Source organism: Haliotis rufescens, unplaced genomic scaffold (genome assembly GCF_023055435.1).
Source record: "Haliotis rufescens isolate VD_foot unplaced genomic scaffold, xgHalRufe1.0.p SCAF_25, whole genome shotgun sequence".
Classification (NCBI taxonomy): Eukaryota; Metazoa; Mollusca; class Gastropoda; order Lepetellida; family Haliotidae; genus Haliotis; species Haliotis rufescens.
In genome coordinates this window covers 7615080-7636652 of record NW_025963946.1, presented here as the reverse complement: position 1 = coordinate 7636652, position 21573 = coordinate 7615080, and the positions used below count along the sequence as shown (strand labels likewise).

The 21573-nt window shown below is 40.4% G+C and overlaps 1 protein-coding gene across 2 annotated transcripts; it reads left to right on the top strand.

The window, feature by feature from the left end:
• The first annotated feature begins 1053 nt into the window (after positions 1–1053).
• LOC124150033 lies at positions 1054–16804 on the top strand. Of its 2 annotated transcripts, XM_048402320.1 has the most exons (3): positions 1054–1188; positions 10103–10298; positions 13607–16804. In XM_048402320.1, exon 3 carries the CDS (start codon positions 13618–13620, stop codon positions 16339–16341), a length of 2724 nt encoding a protein of 907 aa, XP_048258277.1. In that variant the 5' UTR covers positions 1054–1188; positions 10103–10298; positions 13607–13617; the 3' UTR covers positions 16342–16804. The 2 variants fall into 2 exon arrangements, with proteins under 2 accessions (XP_048258277.1, XP_046377864.2); XM_046521908.2 differs by lacking the exon at positions 10103–10298.
• Positions 16805–21573: the final 4769 nt, after the last annotated feature.

Here is a 21573-nt window from a genome sequence, read left to right as displayed (position 1 = left end):
TTAGTTTGATAAATACCACAAATAACACAATTAGTTTAATAAATACCACAAATAACACCATTAAAGAAGGGCTCTCTTCACGGTATATTTCATGTCTTGACGTTACGCACAGTTAGTGTTAATCAATATGCGTCATACAATTTATGTTCTCAGGCAAAAAAAGATGGGTATTGAGTAACTTAACCAAACTGACTTGTGCTGCCAATTGCACCGTGCAAAGTCTCCCTTTAAATGCATTCGTCACAACTCGCCCCTTTCTGTATCCGACAAGAAGATCGGCCTTTTTATCGATGAGTGTTATGTGCGAAAACACGACAAATCAATCGTGAATCATAAAACCGAACCAAGTTGATAAATTGGCCGCGAGAGGGACACGATAAGCAATGAGACGAGTTGCCTGTTACAAAGGCGGTTTAAAGACTATTAATGATCTAGCTCGTGTCCACACATTTGGCTAAACTATATTCTAATTGCGGGGGCACGGGTGGCCCCGTCGTCTAAGGCGCCGCGATTCGCTGTGCAGAGTTGCGTCCCTTGGGCACGCCAGAAACCTATGATTGTGGGTTCGAATCCCGGTTCGCCCCGATTATGTTTCTAGGTTTGTCAGCACCATCCCCGTGCTCGTGGGTTTCACCGAAGTGGTAAACGTCTGAGACCTGCATCACTTCGGGCTTTCCTCACACATTAAGCTGACACGCTGCGATATAACTGGAATACTGTTAAAAGCGGCGTTAAACCAAACTCACTCACTCACTCACTATTCTAATTGCATCATGTAGCACTTACCGACATATAATGCATTTAAGTTATTCTTTTCCGCTTGATCTTTTTTTTCTGGAGAGGAAAAGTCAAGCATTGTTTCAGACTGCTAAACAACGTGTTCCGTATGTTATCACAGTTATTAAGTTTTTAGTTTCCTTAACTGTTTTTCAAATCTGCATAACATTGTGTTTGCGTCCCAAAATGAATATTATCTGGATTTTTCGTTTCGTGACCCATGTTACATTTTAGTAATAACCTAACTATAAACATTGAGAGTTATCTGCTCTTGATTTGCAGAACCACACATGACCACTTTTACTGTCATGTGAAACTGAAAGGAATTGTGGTCGGTGAAGCATTAAATCGCTCCGGGAGACTGTTCAATATGCTGACCAATTGAAAGCAGGGGTAATAATTAAAGCAGAGGTAGGAGGTTTTGAAGGTTTTCTTTGCACTCGCAGTGCAGCAGCGCAGCGAGAATCGTAAATCGATTGAGCTATGAATATGAATTATGATTGGGTTGGAATATTGATAATTGACATGTGTTGTTAGCTGGGTTTTGCATCGTTATCATAGCCTTCAAGTGTATTTGAGCGAAACGGAAACTGTTTTTCTTTGAATATTTCCTGCTTAAAGCACAAGGTCCAGTCACCTGACCACGGGGTAATGTCTGCAAGTGCGTTTATGCTTGGATGAGGGTAACAGGGTATATTTTCGATTTTTAAAAAATAATATTTTCCCTGTCAGCTGTAACATAACCGTTTTGTGTTTGTTTGTTGTTTAGTGTCACCCTCATCAATATTCAAGGTATATGAATGTGGCCTGTTAACATTAATGCTACGACCAGACAAACCAGTGCTTGATATTATGAACATCAATTCATTAGGGTAAGCTTTCATGCTATCAACCAAGTCACCTTGCCCATCCGCATTATCCATTCAGTCGCCTTTTACACAGTTCTAAACACATATAGATAGCAGATAATGTAAATCATGAAATTAATGTGTCTGGATCAGATCTAAATTCATGCGTGGTCCTAGGACAGTATTAAAACATCTTAAACAAGATGTATACAAAACAATAACAGCAGGGAACTAGATCTGCCCTGTAATTTGGGGCACGGGTGGCCCAGTCGTCTAAGGCGCCGCGATTCGCTGTGCTGAGATGCGTCCCTTGGGCACGCCAGAAACCTATGATTGTGGGTTTGAATCCCGGTTCGCCCCGATTATGTTTCTAGGTCTGTCAGCACCATACCCGTGCTCATGGGTTTCACCGAAGTGGTAAATGTCTGAGGCCTGCATCACTTCGGGCTTTCCTCCCACATTTAGCTGACAGGCCGTGATATAACTGGAATACTGTTAAAAGCGGCGTTAAACCCAACTCACTCACTCTGCCCTGTAAGTAGCGCCCATTTCGGCCGCCGATGCGAATTAAATCTATAGTTGGCAACCTAAATTTTCTTATTGTTCGCCACATGGCTACCTAAAAATATACATTACTTGCAACAATAATTATTTCTGATGCGAATAATGTTGACGTGTTATATTGCACATGTATTTGTTCTGGGGTATTTTGGTACCCTGTTGAAAATTGCATTTTCACCAGCTTAATCCTCACAGCAACAAAATATTGTGGTTCCAATTAACCGACCAATAAACAGCAAACTACGCTTATAACGAACACGCTTATAACGAACTGACATAAAAGGTATAAAAAACGAATTTTTTTTGTCCCGGCCATTTGCCATATATTTTATCCAATAAAGTTGATTGATATCACGAACACCCTCATCACGAAATAATGGATATAGAGAACTCACCTTGTGGCCCCCGTGTGTACTCTGTTAACGATAATGTTTAAGTGTGTGACGAACTGTGAATCCCAGAGCTGAGCTCCTGCCATCACCAATCTGCCATCAAAACATCTGTGGCCAAACGCTGCTGTTCAAAGCGTCAATAAACATTTGAAGGTAATTGATTTACTCTTAAGTACTGACACTTTGTCCTCAAATTACTCCCTCAATTAACAATAGTAACACAGTGGTTGAAGTGGATATATTGTGTACATGTACAGTGCACACTTTTGTTATTTATCGAGTAACATGATGTCACACGACTTGATAAAAGATGTCTGATGGTGGAAATACATATAACGAACGACGGATATAGCAAACTAAAATTAGTGGTCCCTTTGAGTTCGTTAATAACCGTAGTTTACTGTTTATATATTTATTATTTGCTAAAAGCCTAGGCAAGTCGAGATCAAGCTAAGCCAAGTTTAGTTTCCTTGATATGAAAACAGCAGAAGAGGAAAGGTTCTTTGAAAAAAAAAATACAATTTCTTTAAAGAAATGTTATCATAGACTAAGTGTTTTTCTAAGTGTGTTGGTACTGTATGTCTTGGAAACATAATTCTGTATCAAGACAATCTTATAATATAATCAACATAATGTGTCATTACATTCTCATTTTTGGTATGTTGATAAAGAATCAGAAAACAAATGATAGTTATGATGTTCGCGGTAGGTTTTTGTACAGTGCGTGCAGAAATGAAATAATAAATTTTTAATTCAAATATTTCGCGTGTGAAGTTTTTATTATCCCCCGCCCAACATAGTTGACGAGGGATATATAAATGGGCTCCGTCCGTCCTTACGTACGACCGTCCGTCACGTTTCGTTTCTGGAGCATAACTCAGAAACCGTTCAATATTTTTTCATCAAACTTTGCAGGTCGGTCAGGTACATGCTGAACTGGTGCCTTTTGCTATTTAGAAATTTTAGAATTTTTTATTTTTTTACATTTCCAAAACTCTTCTTTTTTTTACAATTTCCATAACAAATTCCACCTCGGTTAATAAAGGCTAATTATTTAGATTTAATTATGTCTTAAATTCGGCAACAGGGGCGGGGGATATAGCCATGTTAGTGGCAAACTCTGGTTTCAATAAAATCAGTACTAGTACAGCTAATAATTATGACCAAGCTTTAACTTACAGTCCAGTTTTGATATAATGAACGTTCAATCATTAATAAAAAAAATATGACTTGTTAGCACATGTCCATGTGTTGAAGTTTTCTTCCGTCGCTATGTTTATGATCGTTCGTGGGGGGCACGGGTGGCCCAGTCGTCTAAGGCGCCGCGATTCACTGTGCAGAGTTGCGTCCCTTGGGCACGCCAGAAACCTATGATTGTGGGTTCGAATCCCGGTTCGCCCCGATTATGTTTCTAGGTTTGTCAGCACCATACCCGTGCTCGTGGGTTTCACCGAAGTGGTAAACGTCTGAGACCTGCATCACTTCGGGCTTTCCTCACACATTTAGCTGCCACGCCGCGATATAACTGGAATACTGTTAAAAGCGGCTTTAAACCAAACTCGCTCACTCACTATGATCGTTCGTATTACAGACTATTACTGGTAACCTGGGCTCTGATTGGATGAAAGGAACGACTTCTGAGGAATTCCATCGATAGTAACGAATGACGTCCTGTGTCTGAGATTAGTTATTCCTAGGGATGTGCGGTTTTATCGGTATACCGGTATATTGCAATACTAATTATTACGTTTTTGGCGAATCGGTTTTTCCCTCATTCAAACAGTGACTGACATGTATATGCCATGATGTATAGTCTTACCTTATTAAATTAAAACAAAGACAAAACAAATGCTTCATACTCTTTATTTGATTGTAGATAAAAATAATAGTACAATTTATTAAAATTGGTTCATAATTTTGACCAAATTGTTAACATTGCAGCTTTCATATTAATATTTGTCAAAGGGATATGAAAAAAAGCTTTTCTCTTGGAAGAAATTATTTCCCAATATATTGCAATAATATTGCAATATGTTTTTGAAATATTGCAATATATCGCAATACACTTTTTGGTCCAATTCCCAACCCTAGTTATTCCGTTGCCCAAAGACTATAAATGGAAATATAATGGATGCGATTCAAAGCGCCATCTGGCCACACTGTATTTTTAGCAATGGGAATTTCCAGGTTTTGATATATTTTCGTCTGAACATCCTAACAGGCTATCAGCTTTGAATAGTTTTATATTTTATGGTATTAATACAAAATTAAGTATATCACAATCTGCGTGCAAAACACGCATGCAAAATATTTTTTGCGTGTTTATATGATTTAAATGCTTGAAAAACGCAGGTTTCTGCGTTAACGCGAACACTGTAGAGTGGTCACCCTTTGACCATAGATCTACTAGGTCAGAGCAAGTGTAACCGATGTCTATCGTATAAGGATGAGTTCGTTGCCTGTAATGTTGATGTCAATTAGTATAGTATTCCCTTGTGTAAAGCAGGACTCTAGGTTTGGTTATGAAATAAGAACCGATTCTCCAATGTAGTTCACATATCTGTATGGCTTAATGCCAGGGGAGTGTAAGCAGGTGATTTGTTGGGTGGGAAGTACACTTGGAATGCAACAGTTCTGTTCTTTGATGCTGAAATATAGAAACCTTATAGTTACACATGTCATCTGTCAGTAGTATTCATGTTTCAAAGAGACCGCCCATGTGGTCTAATGGTAGAGCGTCCACCCAAAGGGCGTAAGGTCCGGGGTTTCGATGCCAAGCCGTGCCATACCAAAAGACGTTAAAATATGGTACTTGTTGTTACCCTGCCTTGTGCTTGGCATTAAGGGGCTGAAACAAGGACTGGTCGACTCTGAGTCAGTATACTGTCAGCTTACACTTTCAGTAGTAAAGCCTGCTTATAGCAGGGGGATCCCGCCTCGTTCTGGTTCTACAGCGCCTATGGAGAATGTAATTTGATACCAGGTTGAAACACCACTGATCAACAAGAAAGTGGTGTCATTAGAAATATCTTATTTACTTAGAAGTTAAAATAAAAGAAGCCCTTACTTTTTCACTTATGAATTCATCATAGGTCCACCTCCAATTACCATTAATTATCATGATATAATGATACAGCCTGGCTCCAGTAAACGGTCCAAAAGTAATATGTTCACACTTCCGGTTGTACAGTTTTTCCCTGTAGTTCAACTTCAATATCAGGATCTTTTTATCTCAAGCCATATAAGGCATTATTCTACATTTTGTATTGGTTGTTGGTGTATTTGGAAAAGAGTCAATCACAGAAAAAGGTGGAGCTTTAGTATAGTGTAGCAATCTGGTTGGTTAAAGAGCATCACCCTTTCTGAAACATTTCATTCAGAAATAGCTGGTTCTGGAATTCACTTTGTGTCAACAGTTTACACTTTATCGCTGATATCTGTGATCGTGGTGAAAGACCTGTCACCCGAGGTCAAATATATCGTCTTTGTTTTGTGTAAATATAATGATATCATCTATTTAAATGGACAGTTCTTCATTAGGGGTAAACGATGTGACTGGAGGGTCACATACTTCTTGTCCAGGTTCTTTCTATCTCACAAGTGCTAAAAACAAACTGTCATTACTACAGTCTTGTGGGATAATTAAGTAAACAATTTATTAAATTGTATTGGCACTTGTATCCTGTGCAAATGAAGAAAAACATTCAGAAGCCACTAGTTGATTCTGCCCCCATAATGACGTGTTTGGGTCACGTGACCAAACCAAGACGCCGGATTGGTTGGAAATGGAAAACTGTCGTCTGTTCCAAATTGCCATACATTTTTAGACTTTTATTGCAGGGTAATGCCAGGGAGATACTTCTTTTTATTGTTTCTTGATTGGATTAAGAAAGTGATATATTTTTAAACATACAGATATGAAATAATCATCTGTATATACAGTTTGCATTGTACTCCTCGTCTTCCAAATGTGGCATAATATCTATACATGTGCAGATACAGAAAGTATAGTTTCAAAAGGTACTGACACGACATTAGACTATGAATGGAATGATTTTAACAAATATTTTGATGGAGACTACTTAAATATTCCTAATGAAGAGTACCAACTATTGTCCAGCGATAGTGGAGAGGAATTTTGATAACAGTGATGGAAATTTTGCCCTGGTGGAGGTTCGTGCATGGTTGGACTATCTTGTTGACATAACTAAATATATTACATGTATTCTTTTAACAGATACACATGTCAATGGAATGTTCTGACTTAAATTAAATATGGGGCTCAACACTATCATGATTTTTTATCATGATATGGCAAACTCATCAACATGATAATGATCCTCAGTTAATAACCTATATTTCCCCTTTAATCACAGAATTCATGCCTGTTGAAATTAATGGAACTGTAACATAATAACATCTTTGTAAATGCATGAAAACAATATCTGTGATGTTGACAGTTTGTAAAAGTTGTATCATATTGTTGTTAATACATAGTATCCTTGTGTATTTTTGAGCATAATTAACAAATGTAACATAAACATTATGATTTTCCTGACAATCAGTCACTTACATAACAGTTTGATTCTATCTGTGATAATAACATTTAAAAGATACTGAAATATATTGTTTTGTGTTATTCTTTGACGAATGTACTAACACAAATATTACTGCAGACATAGCAGGACACCATGTTTGTGTGTTACTCTCTGCCTTCCTGGGGCGGTTGAACTAGATGTCATCGAAGAGAGTGCTTATCTCTCTTAGGGGCCAGTTTTAGATATCACATTTCGCATTCTCAAAGCGAGGCCATTAAAACGCGGGAAAATGAAGAAAAATGGGGAATACCCTGCTGAAAGTGTAGACTGTGTGTCTGAGTGGGATATTCCTGTTAAACTGTGGCATGGTATCTCAGTGGTCTAGCACTATAAAATTGGTATTAGTCTGGACTGGTTCAACAAACACACACACACACACACACACATCGCTATATAAGTGCAATCATCTTGAACGCGACATTAAATCCCATTTCACCGCACTCCAACCCTGTATGACAGCATCTTTGTCCATGGTAATATTGTCCAGTAACCAACACAAAGGCTGCATACCCACCAGTGGTGGGACGATACAAGTATCGATCACAGTCACACACTAAGTAAAAAATATCGATTCTGACCTTATATCTTTGCTTCAATAACTGTTCATCTAAACACTAATCAGTAGTGCAAGTTAATAGTGAAAGTACACGTTTTCATTTGTTGTGCCATACTTCACACTGCCAACTGTAAATCATCTGTGTGCCAGGTATTTGGCCATCCTCTCTATGAATAAAATGCCTTACGCACCACACATAAGAGCATATGCAAGTATCATGATACATATCGGATCGTGAGTAATGTCCAGTACAGCAACAGCTGTTGTGATGAATACATTACACTGCACATTTACATTCAAAGCGTTTAGCTAACTCGTGTAGCAACACTTTAAGCCTGTACAATCGACATCCAGACATCCACCCTATCTCGTCATCATGATTATTTGGAATGGATTTTTCTGCTTTTGATTTCATGGATGTTAGTGAGTGAGTATGGTTTTACGCTGCTTTTAGCAAAATTCCAGCAATATCACGGCGGGGGACACTGGAAAATGGGCTTCACACATTGTACCCATGTGGGGAATCGAACCCGGGTCTTCGGCGTGACGAGCCAACGCTTTACCCACTAGGTTACCCAACCGCCCCTCATCATGGATGTTAGAGTGAGTGAGTGAGTATGGTTTTACGCCGCTTTTAGCAATATTCCAGCAATATCACGGCGGGGGACACCAGAAATGGGCTTCACACATTGTACCCATGTCGGGAATCGAACCCGGGTCTTTTGCGTGACGAGCGAACGCTTTAACCACTAGGCTACCCGACCGGGATGTTAGACCACACCTAAAGCAGTTGAAGATACGTTTGTGAAGATAGCAAATGATATTATTCACTGTAACTTCTATCACCCCACACTATGCCATGAAATGTTAAGTCTACAGCCTTAGTATTATCATTTGCTGATTAGTTTATTATCATTTGCTGATTAGTTTCTCCAAGTTCAAAGGGACGGTTACTGGCATTAATTCCATGACCATTTTAATTTTAGGCAGGGGTCGACAATCGCATTAAAGTGGTGAGGCATTAATTTCATGATTTACAGTATTTGTTATCTGCCCGGGTGCCCACAGGGCTTGAAAAAACCTTGAATTTTAGAGTTTGTCTTGAAAAGACCTTAAATTGGCATTTGCTTTGGAAAGACTTTAAATTTCACCCTAACTATACATCAATTTTTGTTTTACTATTTATCGTATGAAAGTCGAACGTGCTTGTGAATGTCCACATATTTGCAGTAATGCTGCATTAACAAGTAATTTAGACTTCGTAACTGATTTTGCATACCGGCATGTTTGTTTGGTGTTCTAACGAATAAATGATACTTGCCTTGGAAAAGTCTTTAAAAAGCCTTGAAAAGACTTTGAATTTGTTGAGGACAAATCAGTATGTTTGGTTAGTATCAGTGTCAAATAAACTGTGGAAAAGGCTACTGAATGAATCATGTGGTCAGGCAAGGTGACCCTGTTGAATAGTTGTTCTTAATATCAATCACTGGTTTGTCTGAACCAGGCATGATTATTTACAGCCTGCCATCATATGCCTTGAGTATTGCCGAGTGTGGCCTTAAGGAAAAACAACAAATACAAACAAAAGAACTTTCGTAAAATTTAGGGCTGGTCTCCCATAACAACATGATCAATAAAACACAAACAAACAACAATTATTTCTTATCCTCACAAAAATGCATTGATTTTGCCTTTTTCACCTCATTCATATAACACATAACCCAATATGTGCCTCTTCTACCTCCAGGGCATCTTCCCGAGGCAAGGGAGTTAACTGACTATAAAAGTCCAGTTTCCACCCTTGCCGAACTAGGCTGGTATTATGGAGTTACATTTTGGCTGAACTAACGAGTCTATGCATAGTCCAATCAAAATCGCGCACCGAAATGGAAATCCAGTTCGTAAAGTGTCATGCAGATTTCGGTCGACTGCAGGATTTGCAAAGCATGTGCAACGCTAACTTGTGGTCAACAGATGTTTTCCCAATCTTTTCATGTTTTTAATCAAGGTGCTCACGTGATTTGATGCACTTCGCGATGTAAGACTCGTTTTATCACAATATAGATCTTGATTATCGATCCGATCGTCTTGACTGGGCGCAACCGATTTGTTTGAAGCAAATGCAAGTGATACGAGAGGTTGAATCTGATTGGTCAATAGGAGAGGCATAGAAAGGACATAACTCGTAATAGCCACTGGTGGCGCTACGATCGAGCCCAGGAATTCCAGCCTAGTTCGGCAAGGGTGGAAACTGGACTTTTAAAGTCAGTTGACTCTCTTGCCTCGGGAAGATGCCTCCAGGGTGCCATCTTGCCATCTTGCCCTTGGCTGCCAATTGGGAGTTATCTGTCCTTGATTTGTATGTTACAGCATGGCAGAAATGTCGTTGACCATTTGTGAGGATGGCCTGAGTATCAACGATGACGTGTGTGCAGGCACTGACTTCATGTCCCAGTGATCCACATTTCGACTGTTTGGACTGAGAATTGTATTTGAGAATTCATACTTTATCCCAAGAGCAGGTTGAGGTGTATCTTCACCATATAGGAAGAGGAAGTCTTAACAGGTGAGACAGAGGCAGATATGAAGTCTGTCTCTCAGTCCCTAAACCATAATATGTTCCCTCCCAGCCACCTCTTACTGTAATGCTATAGCCAAAAATGATGTCTAGATTTTCCACAGGTTCATGAATCTCTCATCTCACTTGGTGTTCCTTTTCAAACTAAATGCTGTTGTTTCTATCCATATCATACATTTTGAAAGACTAAGCAGTTAGTCTAGCAGTCATGATCACGATCACCACATCATCTTGGGGTAAAAAAAACCATGCTGACTACATTGCTGTTTGATGCTGTCCAGATGTCTCCATCCCCTTGGACAGCTAACGCATTGGTGTCATCTGCACTGGCTTTGGTTGAGGCGCCCTCTGGAGTACGAGTGCTGAACGTGAAGGAGAGCATGCAGCAGTCAAAGCTCCATGTGGAACACAAGCACTGGCCAGACTTTCGGTGCTGGTTGGAGACTTTGACAGGCCTGCATCTGTTATCTTCGCATCGAGCGCTGGACAAGACAGGCGCTAAGCACTGTGTGAAATATGAGCACTGGCCAGCGAGCCATCTGGAAGATGTACACAGTATTGGTCAGACAGTCGCCTGCAGCACAGACTGTTGGCTTATACTGGGACTGTCGAACAGTTTAACCCTTTACTGATGTTCATGAAAATCAACTATTCCTGGATGGGGGACCATAGCTTATGGGTTGCAGAATCCGGTCTATTATAGGGTTAACAACCAGGTTCCTTCCATCTTCCCGAGGCAAGAGAGTTAACTGACTTTAAAAGTCCAGTTTCCATCCTTGCCGAAAACTAGGCTGGAATTACTGGGTTCGATCGTAGAGCCACCAGTGGCTTTTACCAGTTATGTCCCTTCTAAGCCTCTCCTATTGACCAATCAGATTCCACCTCTCGTATCACTTGCGTTTGCTTCACAAAAAATGGTGGCACCCGGTCAAGACGATCTGATTGATAATCAAGATAAAACGGGTCTTACATTGCATCTACCCTAACATCTACATGTTTTTCAGAATGATGGACTGATGGCTAAAAGTATAGTTGTCACCATGGCATTTTGGCTTTGAGTGACAATTTCATGAACAATATTATATAAACATACAGGTTTGGATGCACCTGAAACGCACCATCCCCATGAAATCAGGGGTCTGGTATTTACCATGTTGCTACAAACCAATTGTTCAGTGGGTGATGTCATCAAGGGATGCTTTTTGGTGAACGGGCACTACCTTTGCCTAGTACTGAATGAGGGATCTCTCTGAGGAAGACATAGAGGGGGTACATCTGTTTGGGCCACTCTCTTAAAGTAGCAGTTGACTATTCTGTATTTGCATAGCAAACATTGATGCTGTATTCTGCAAGAATATTATTCATGATTAAATATTCTCTGAAGAATATATGAAGTCTTGGGGGTGGGGGTGGGGTTGACACAAAGGGATGTGTCAGGTCTTCTTGTGTGTCATGGACAAGTCACCAGAGTGCTGACCAGATGTTTTCCATGTGTCATTCAATGTCAGAGTAAATATTCTGAGGGATGGCTTGGATTTTGCTGTTACTAACAACAACTTGGAAGTTCTGATCCTCCACTAGGTTTTACAAGCCACTGTTTTGCCAAATTTTCCTTAACATAGTGTCACAGTAAATATTCTGGGGGATTGTTGGGTTCTGGGTCCTGGTTGTTATGCTATAACACGGAGTCCTCATCCTCCTAAAGCCATGCAACGGAAGCTGCACAGGAACACGACCTTGAAGCATAGCTTTGCATATAAGAGTAAGGATCTGACGGGACAGAGTTTAGTGAAGGGGTACTCATAGAGCACAGTCTAATCCAGACATACTCCGGTGTTGGTTAACAATATTGCAAACTGCAGACCCTGCCACCATCTGTGGGATACAGGTTGCAATGTTTTGTGTCAGGAATAGAAATAAGTTTCCATGAATTTGTATGTTCATGATTTTAGTCGGATTCTGACACATCAAGACTTTGGCCCACTTGTCCATTCCAATATCAAGCCAAGTGCTGATTTGTTTTTGTTTGTTGTTTAACGCCCCACTCAGCAATATTCCAGCTATATGACGGCGGTCTGTAAAATAATTGAGTCTGGACCAGACAATCCAGTGATTGACATCATGATCATGGATCCACACAATTGGGATCAATGACATGTATCTACCAAGTCAGTGAGCCTGACCAACCGATCCCGTTAGTCGCCTTTTACGACAAGCATAGTCGCCTTTTACGGCAAGCATGGGTTGCTGAAGACCTATTCTACCCCGGAATCTTCACGGGTCTCCAAGTGCTGATTACAAGGTAGTGATGGGTCGATGACAGATAACTCATGATTGGCATCCAAGGGCAAGGCAGCATCCAAGAGGTAGAAGAGGCACGTTTTGGGTTCTGTGTTATGTGATCAAAATTAAGAAGGAAATATAAATATGTTGTGGAAGGATATGTTTACTAATACCATAAGTATCCAAGTTCCTGTACCAGGTAATTTTTCGTATGGCCTCACTTTTTTATATGGATGCATTACTCAGTGTTGTTATTGGTAATTTGCCTGCAGTTGGATCAGTTGAAATCCTATGACGTGTATGCCATACATTTTTTTTAGCTCACCTGAGAATTTGGTATACTTTCGTTTTATGGTTTACAGATTTTCTGCTGAACGATCACCTTGGTTGGGGAGAAATAAACATAAAAAAGATTTGTCTGGCTCATTTAGTTTTTATGTTTGGCAGAACACAGATGAAATTGTATGCAATTTAGTTAACTGGAAAACATAAATGCTTATTCTTTATAAAGTGTGGGATGTTTACTTTACAGGATGTTTCTCATCCCAAACTCTTCCACAGGAGATATTGGGTGAGGACCAACCGGTAGCTCCTATTTCATTTTCTACACAATGCTTTGCAGACCATTGGTCCTGTGAAGATCCAGGCTAGAATAGGTCTTCAGCAACCCATGCTTGCCATAAAAGGGGACAATGCTTGTCGTAAAAAGCGACTAACGGGATCAGGTGGTAAGGCTCGCTGACTTGCTTGATGCATGTCATCGATCCCTATTGCGTGGAACGATGTTCATGATGTAAATCACTGGATTGTCTGGTCCAGACTCGATTATTTACAGACCGCCGTCATATAGCTGGAATATTGCTGAGTGCAGCGTAAAACAAATACCAAACCAAACCAAACCAAACCAAGCAGACCATTGTGACATCACAATCAAGTTACATCACTAAACGTCATGTGTATTGTGACCACCCAATCCTCGTGCTGTAGATAACTGTGATTATATTTACTTTCAGATCAAATAAAGATGGATAAAGCTCACATCAAAACAGAAAGTTCTGATCCCCACCCAGACTGTTGTTTCAGAATAACACCTTTAACACCCAGCAGTATTGATACAGACAATGGAGGGAGTCCATTGCCTTCTGATGTGTCCGACATTGTGGATGAGGATCTGTCTGGAATGTCAGAGTTGTCTGATGTAGATGACTCCTTTGAGGATTCTCTCAAAAGCAGCAGTTTTTCTCAACCTGAACGTTTTGAATTACAAAAGAAATATGCAAAGCTTAAAAAAATGTACTCCAAATTGAAAAATAAAATGGAGAAACCATCCCATGAGTCAAAGTCCGACCAAAGTTCCAGTTTTGTAGAAAAAACTGATGTTCAAAGTCAGACTTTCCTGAATCGGGATGTGGAAATGTGTGATCCAGAAGTGAAAATCAAGAAAGAATTTGATTCAGATGTTGAGCTGGTTGAAACAAATTCAATACAGGAGGGAAAGATGGTGATGAAAAATGTTGTGAAAATCAAACTATCAACAAAATCAAAACCTCGAAAGAAAAAGAAAATTGAGGCTTTTCATGATGAAAGTGATGAAGATTTTGAATGGAATTTATGGAACGGCTCTGTGTCAGAGGAAGAAAAGGAAGACGATGATTCAGACTATAAACACAATGAAGGGAGGAAAAAATCAAAATCAAAAGGTGCTAAAAAGACTCCCCCAAAAGGCGTGAAAAGAGGGAAAGCTAAAACAAAACGAAAATCAAGAACTCCAATTAAGCTTACACCTGACGAAGGTGTGTTGAAGGAAGAACTAGCTGGTGTTAAGTTGCGCCTTGACTTTAAGGAGGAAGAAGGCGACGATATGTTGGAAAGTGTCGTAAGAAATGGACGCAAAAAGCAAAGTGGTAAAATTAGTGAGCCTCAAATCTTTAAATGTGAAGTCTGTGGCAAAATTGTTGCAACGAAGTGCTCCCTTGTGAAACATGTTCGCACACATACTGGAGAAAAACCCTATCAGTGTGACATTTGTGGTAAAAAATTTAACGCACCGAACTCTTTCAACAACCATAAACGAATACATGCAGGCATCAAACCCTACCAGTGTCGATTCTGCGAAAAATCGTTCACAGAGTTGAGTCAACGTGTGACGCATGAGCGAACTCACACAGGCGAGAAGCCATATATGTGTGACGTGTGTGGGAAAAGATTTTCCCTTCGGTCTTCTCTTGTTCGACATCGACGTATTCACACAGGAGAGAAACCCTATGTTTGTGACGTTTGCAATAAGTCCTTTGTGCAGTACAACCAGCTAGCCAATCATAAGCGCATACACACTGGAGAGAAGCCATATTCTTGTCAGTTGTGTGGGAAAAGGTTCAATGTCTCTTGCACGCTGGCTCGTCATCTTGAAGCTCATTATAATAAGATGTTCACAGTGAGAGCATTATCTGAACAAGATTCATCCACTGCAGATCCTAATACAGTGATGAAGATGATTGACAGGATGAAAGATGTGGATGTTAAGAAAAAGGATGCTAAGAAGAAGCATTCTAAGTTAATGAGTGGTGAGGTCGGTGACAAATTTGAGATGCAGAGATCTGCAGATAGAGGTGGTTGTAGTGGAAGTAAGGATGCAACACTTCTCAGCTCAGCGAGCTGTAAGGAAGGAAGGTCTAGCAGTATTGGGAACAATAAGGGAAATATTGGAGAAGGCACGGAGCCAAGGCATGGTAGCCATGGATTAATGGGCAAAGAAATTGAGCCTGGTGTCGGACGTTTATCCATGGGTTCTATTTGTAGTGATGTTTTTATGAATAGCAAAATTGGGCATAGTCATGGACCTTTAGATTTGGGATCCACTAGTTGCAAGTCAGTGGATAGCAAACATTTGGGTGGTCTTAGATCTGTGGACATCAGGGCTGATGGGTGTCATAGATCTGTGGACATCAGGGCTGATGGGTGTCATAGATCTGTGGACATCAGGGCTAATGGGTGTCATAGATCTGTGGACATCAGGGCTGATGGTTGTCATAGATCTGTGGACATAAGGACTGATGGGTGTCTTAGATCTGTGGACATCAGGGCTGATGGGTGTCATAGATCTGTGGACATCAGGGCTGATGGTTGTCACAGAACTGTTGACATCAGGGCTGATGGTTGTCACAGAGATGTGGACATCAGGGCTGATGGTTGTCACAGAGATGTGGACATCAGGGCTGATGGCTGTCATAGAGATGTGGACATCAGGGCTGATGGTTGTCACAGAGCTGTGGACATCAGGGCTGATGGTTGTCATAGAGCTGTGGACATCAGGGCTGATGGTTGTCATAGAGATGTGGACATCAGGGTTGATGGTTGTCAAAGAGCTGTAGACAGGGCAGGTGGATATCGTGGATCAATGTATAGCAAACTTTTGGGTGGTCATAGATCTGTGGATATCAGGGCTGATGGTTGTCGGGGGTCAGTGGATATCAGGGTAGATGGTCGTCATAGATCTGAGGACATCAGGGCTGATGGTAGTCTTAGATCCCTGGATGTGAGTTCAAATGGCACCCGTGGTGCTAGAAGCAGAAGTGGTGTTATGAGCAGCCATGGAGTTGATGATGATGATGATGAAAGGTCAAAGTTGAATGACTCTGGTCCCCAGTTTCCTCCTAGGTTCCCCGTTTTTGGACACTCACCAACGATTATGAACATTCCCTTTCAGCAGTACACCCAGAATACCTTCACAGCTCCGGGGATTGGTTGAGGTCAGCATGACAAGACAGGCACCTCTTTTTTTGTAATGGTTTTGAGATGGACAATAGACTGATATCATGATTAGTATTGGAAGGAAATCTGAGCGAATGTTGTTTAATGATGCAGTGAGCAATATGCCAACTTTGCCTGTAAGTAATATAGCCTGGATTGGATGAACCAGTGACTGCTTTTATGAGCTATGTCAGACTGTCAAAGACCTCCCCCTCACTGAGTCTTTTGGTCCCCTGGCCTTACAAGGAAAATAACATTAACAACCAACATATTGTCAGCTGGATCAGTAGCTTTCATCACAAATGCAATGGAAGGACCAAAAAGTGTACCATTTTTTCATATTGTTTGTTTGTTTGTTGTTTAACGCCACACTCAGCAATATTCCAGCTATATGACGGCGGTCTGTAAATAATCAAGTCTGGACCAGAAAATCCAGTGATTGACATCATGAGCATCGATCCACGCAATTGGGATGCGATGACAGGCATCAACCAAAGTCAGCGAGCCTGATCACCCGATCCCGTTAGTCGCCTCTTTGGGCAAGCTTTGTCATCTCTTACAACAAAGGGGATCGGGTGGTCAGGCTCACTGTTTTCAGATTGAATTGTTGGGATGGAGTCTATGAAGTTTTTGACAACCCCAACATCTATATGTTTTTCAGTATTTTTTCAAGTTGGTATATGGATAGGGTGAATGTCTGTGGCATTTGAGTAAGGTGATTACTCTTTTTTTGTAAATGATGAATTGATATTCAACCATGACTTTGGAAAATACTCCGTTTCGATTAACCATTCAGAGATTAACTTTTTCATGATGGTACCTGATTGTTCTCAAGAGTCCCTGGAATGTCATGCGGAGATTGGAAGGTTGTGGGTTCAGTTCCCGGCCCTGTCATACCAAAACATGTTCGCATTTTATTTTGTTATGGTAGAATGGATATAGTAATATTGTGTTTTCAATGTAGAGCCAAGATACCTGTTACATGAAGATTTAGCGTATGAAATACCTCATAATGCGCATTCGGTTCCAAATTCATTCCATCGAATCCAACATACTTCTGCATTGAAAACAGTTATTCCCTCACTCACTCTCCCATTCCTGACGACCCGTGAAAATCCGGGATAGAATAGGTCTTCAGCAACGCATGCTTGCCGTTAAAGGCGACTAATGGGATCGGGTGGTCAGGCTTGCTGACTTGGTTGATGCATGTCATCGTATCCCAATTGCATGGATCGATGCTCATGATATCAAACACTGATAACATCAGACCTGAACACGCATCTTAAATCCTGAACACCTGCTATTCGATCACAGGTCTCGTCATAGAATAGGTCTTCAGCAACCCATAACCCATACTATGCTTGTCGTAAAAGGCGACCAACGGGATCGGGTGGTCAGGCTCGCTGTCTTGGTTGAAACATGTCATCGATCCCAAATGCGTGGATCGATGCTCATGATATTAATCACTGGAATGTCTGGTCCAGACTCGATTATTTACAGATTGCCGTCATATAGCTGGAATATTGCTGAGTGCGGCGTTAAACAACAAACAAACAAACAATCAACTATTCACTCAGTTTCAGTTCAAGTGAGCTGATGGTATGGTTCGTGTTTTCTTCTTTTGTCATAAACTTTAACATTTTCTTATGAGACCTATCAAGTTAAATTTTGGGCAAGAATGATCCTCAATGATTTAGAAACCTTATCTGAGTTGACAAGTTATCACCGTGACACCCACATGGAAATGTCATTTTTGCCCATTAATCTGACATATCAGCTTATTGCAATGCAAGCACCGGTATGGCCAATAACATGTCAGATGTTTTTGGCCATATTTAATTTACTTCTTACCCTGTCTTAAGGACAACCTATGGGCTTATCATAGTATCACAGTGTCTACTGATTGCAGTATTGATGTCTCTTAAACACTTTTCACAGATTTCTGATCCAGTATTTGACAGCCATATTGAAAATGGTAGTTTGTTATGTTTCTGAATTTCTGCATGTGCCATCATGGAATATTCATGCTGGGGTTTTTTGTGCCAAGATTTCCCTTAATATTGTCATATGTTTGTTTACCTGTTTATCATAATCTGATGCAATATTCCAGAAATATTCAAGAGAGCTGCACAGCCAAGTGGACCTAATTTCTTTTTCAAAGTAAAGCACTTTGTTTTTGTATTACTTGTATGTTTGGGATCCGTGAAGATTCTGGGATAGAATAGGTCTTCAGCAACCCATGCCTGCCGTAAAAGGCGACTATGCTTCTCGTAAAAGGCGACAAATGGGAACGGGTGTCAGGCTCGCTGACTTGGTTGATGCATGTCATCTTATCCCAAGTGCAAGGATTGATGCTCATGATGTCAATCACTGGCTCGTCTGGTCCAGACTCGATTATTTACAGACCGTCGTCATATAGCTGGGATATTGCTGAATGTGGCGTAAAACAACAAACCAACCAGCCAACTTGTATGTATGTGTTACTGTGTGTGGGCATGGAGTACATGTTGCACTGTACCGTGTATTCTGGCACTGAGCTATACAGATGTGATAACTTAGCTTCAACGAAATGTGAAATGTGAAGCTTGATTCTTAGTGGAAATGTTGCATAAAATAACAGTGTATCACACTCTAGGTCAGGCCAGAAATTGCCATAGACCAGATGAACTCATATGAACGACACTTTTGTCTGTAATATACTCCAACTAAAATATGAAGCCTGAAGCTGTAAATCATTTTTACAATAACAGTGAAAGCAATATTGTGGTGATTTTTACGATCTTGGTCAAACAATTAACGAATAGTCATGGAGCAAATTACCAAATAATTTGGCCTCACACAATATGGTTCTCTGAAAAAAATGGTTTGGATCCTCCTTTGAGCATCTTCCCGAGGCAAGAGAGTTAACTGACTTTAAAAGTCCAGTTTCCACCCTTGCCGAACTAGGCTGGAATTCCCGTGCTCAATCCTAGCGCCACAAGTGGCTTTTATGAGTTATGTCGCTTCTGAGCCTCTCCTATGGACCAATCCGATTCCATCACTTGCACTTGTTTCAAACAAAATAATGACGCCCAGTCAAGACGATCTGATCGTTAATCAAGATCTATATTGTGATAAAATGGGTCTTACATTGCATCAAATCATGCCTTGATTAAAAACATGAAAAGGTTTAGAAAATATCTGTTGACAACGAGTTGGGAGGTGCACATGCTTTGCAAATCCTGCAATCGACAGTAATCTGCATGACAGTTTACGAACTGGATTTCGATTTCGTTGCCAGATTTTGATTGGACTATGCATAGACTCGTTAGTCCAGCCAAAATGTAACTCCATAATACCAGCCTAGTTCGGCAAGGGTGGAAACTGGACTTTTATAGTCATCGGGAAGATGCTTTTGAGAGAAGGAGGTTGTCATGAAGGACCATCTGCCAGACATTCAATGTAATTTTGTACATGATAAATCTGAGAAACAAGTTGATGTTCATGAAAAAAAGTAAATCATAATGAATGTGTTATCACAGTTTTGCTTTAAATTATTAAAAATCCAGTGGTTTATCATTTGTAGGCAGACTTCTTTTCCAAAATGGAATACAGAATCTACTAACATTAAAACAATGGACATAACAGAATCTGAAACGTGCAACTGTTCCATTTTGGTGAATTGATTCATTCTGCTAACATACATATATAGCACAAATATATATGTGTAGTCCTTATTCTGGGTGTATATATAATACCGTCTGAAGAATTGTTAAAAGCTAGATCCGGCATTGTGCTATTGTTTTTGTTTATGAGTGTTATCATGTTAATTGATTTGTATTTTGTGTTTTGTTTTGCAAAAGTTTGTGCTAAGCACCTCTGTAACTTATATTTGCTCCATACACAGATGTTACATTAAATGTGACTTTCTTGAGGTTTGTTTATCATTTTTGCCTTGATAAATATTAAAATCACAAATTATGAGAACAGTGGTGTATGCATGTTGTAATCCTGCTCTGTATTCCTGTTCTTATTGTCTTGGGTACCACGGGCGACGGGTCGTCTAAGGCACTGCGATTCTCTGTGCAGAGTTGCGTCCCTTGGGCACACCAGAAACCTATGATTGTGGGTTCGAATCCAGGTTCGCCCCGATTATGGGTTCGAATCCAGGTTCGCCCCGATTATGTTTCTAGGTTTCTGGGTTTCACCGAAGTGGTAAACGTCTGAGACCTGCATCACTTCGTGCTTTCCTCCCACATTAAGCTGACACGCCGTGATATAACTGGAATACTGTTAAAAGCGGCGTTAAACCCAACTCACTCACTCACTCTTAGAGCAGAATGGGTCCTCTGTAATCCAGGGCAAGAAGCATGGGTTGTCCCAGTTGTCTAACTTGCAACATGGCTTAGTCTGTCATACAGACCCTGAAACAAATATATCCAGTTCAGCCCATGCAAGTACTGCAGTATCAGAAAATCTGAAATGAGAGTCTATGGGCTCCTTTTTATTATATTTTTTAACTTAAATTCAACAACTGTTTCTCATTGTTAACAATGTTCATTTCAGAGACAAGATGTTAGTTAGACTGCAATTCGCTGCGTAGCTATCTCCTTCAGGCATCACAGTAGCCTATGTTTGTGGGTTAAACATGCTTATATACTGGGGCTGGGATGGGTAACTCGGGTACCCGTGTCGGGTGGGTACTGAATAAGACCCGGGTACCCACAGGACTATCCGGACCCATGGTTAATCACGTGATATATGTTTAAAATACAAAAATTATCTAGAACTCTGTGGTTACACTTCAAGTCACTAATGTTCGCATTTCTTTCTGACTTTTCATATGGTTGAATAAAGATATAACTTAAGTCAACTTCAGTGTATGAATGACCAGATTGTTTAATACATGTATCTAAATACTTTTTGCCAGGGGTATGGTAAAAAAATTCACAATTGGATATTTTGTAGGTATCTCTCGAGACCTACAGCAGGTACCCGGGTAGGGTCCGGTAATAGTGGGTAGGGTACCTGGGTAGTAAATTTGGACTCATCCCAGCCCTATTATATACATCTTATAAGGATTAAATGTATACTCTCATATTCAAGAGTTATTAGTTTGGGTCGATGCACAAACGAACATACTGTTATGTTGTGTGAACTGACGCTTATGAACGCATCACATGTGACGTCATAGATCCATGACTCGAGGTTCACCAGATGTCCTGTGCAGGATTAGCGGTAAAGTTTGGAA

Bases quoted from the DNA above. Each gene is read 5' to 3' on its own strand.
- LOC124150033 (XM_046521908.2), top strand. From the start codon at position 13,618: ATGGATAAAGCTCACATCAAAACAGAAAGTTCTGATCCCCACCCAGAC.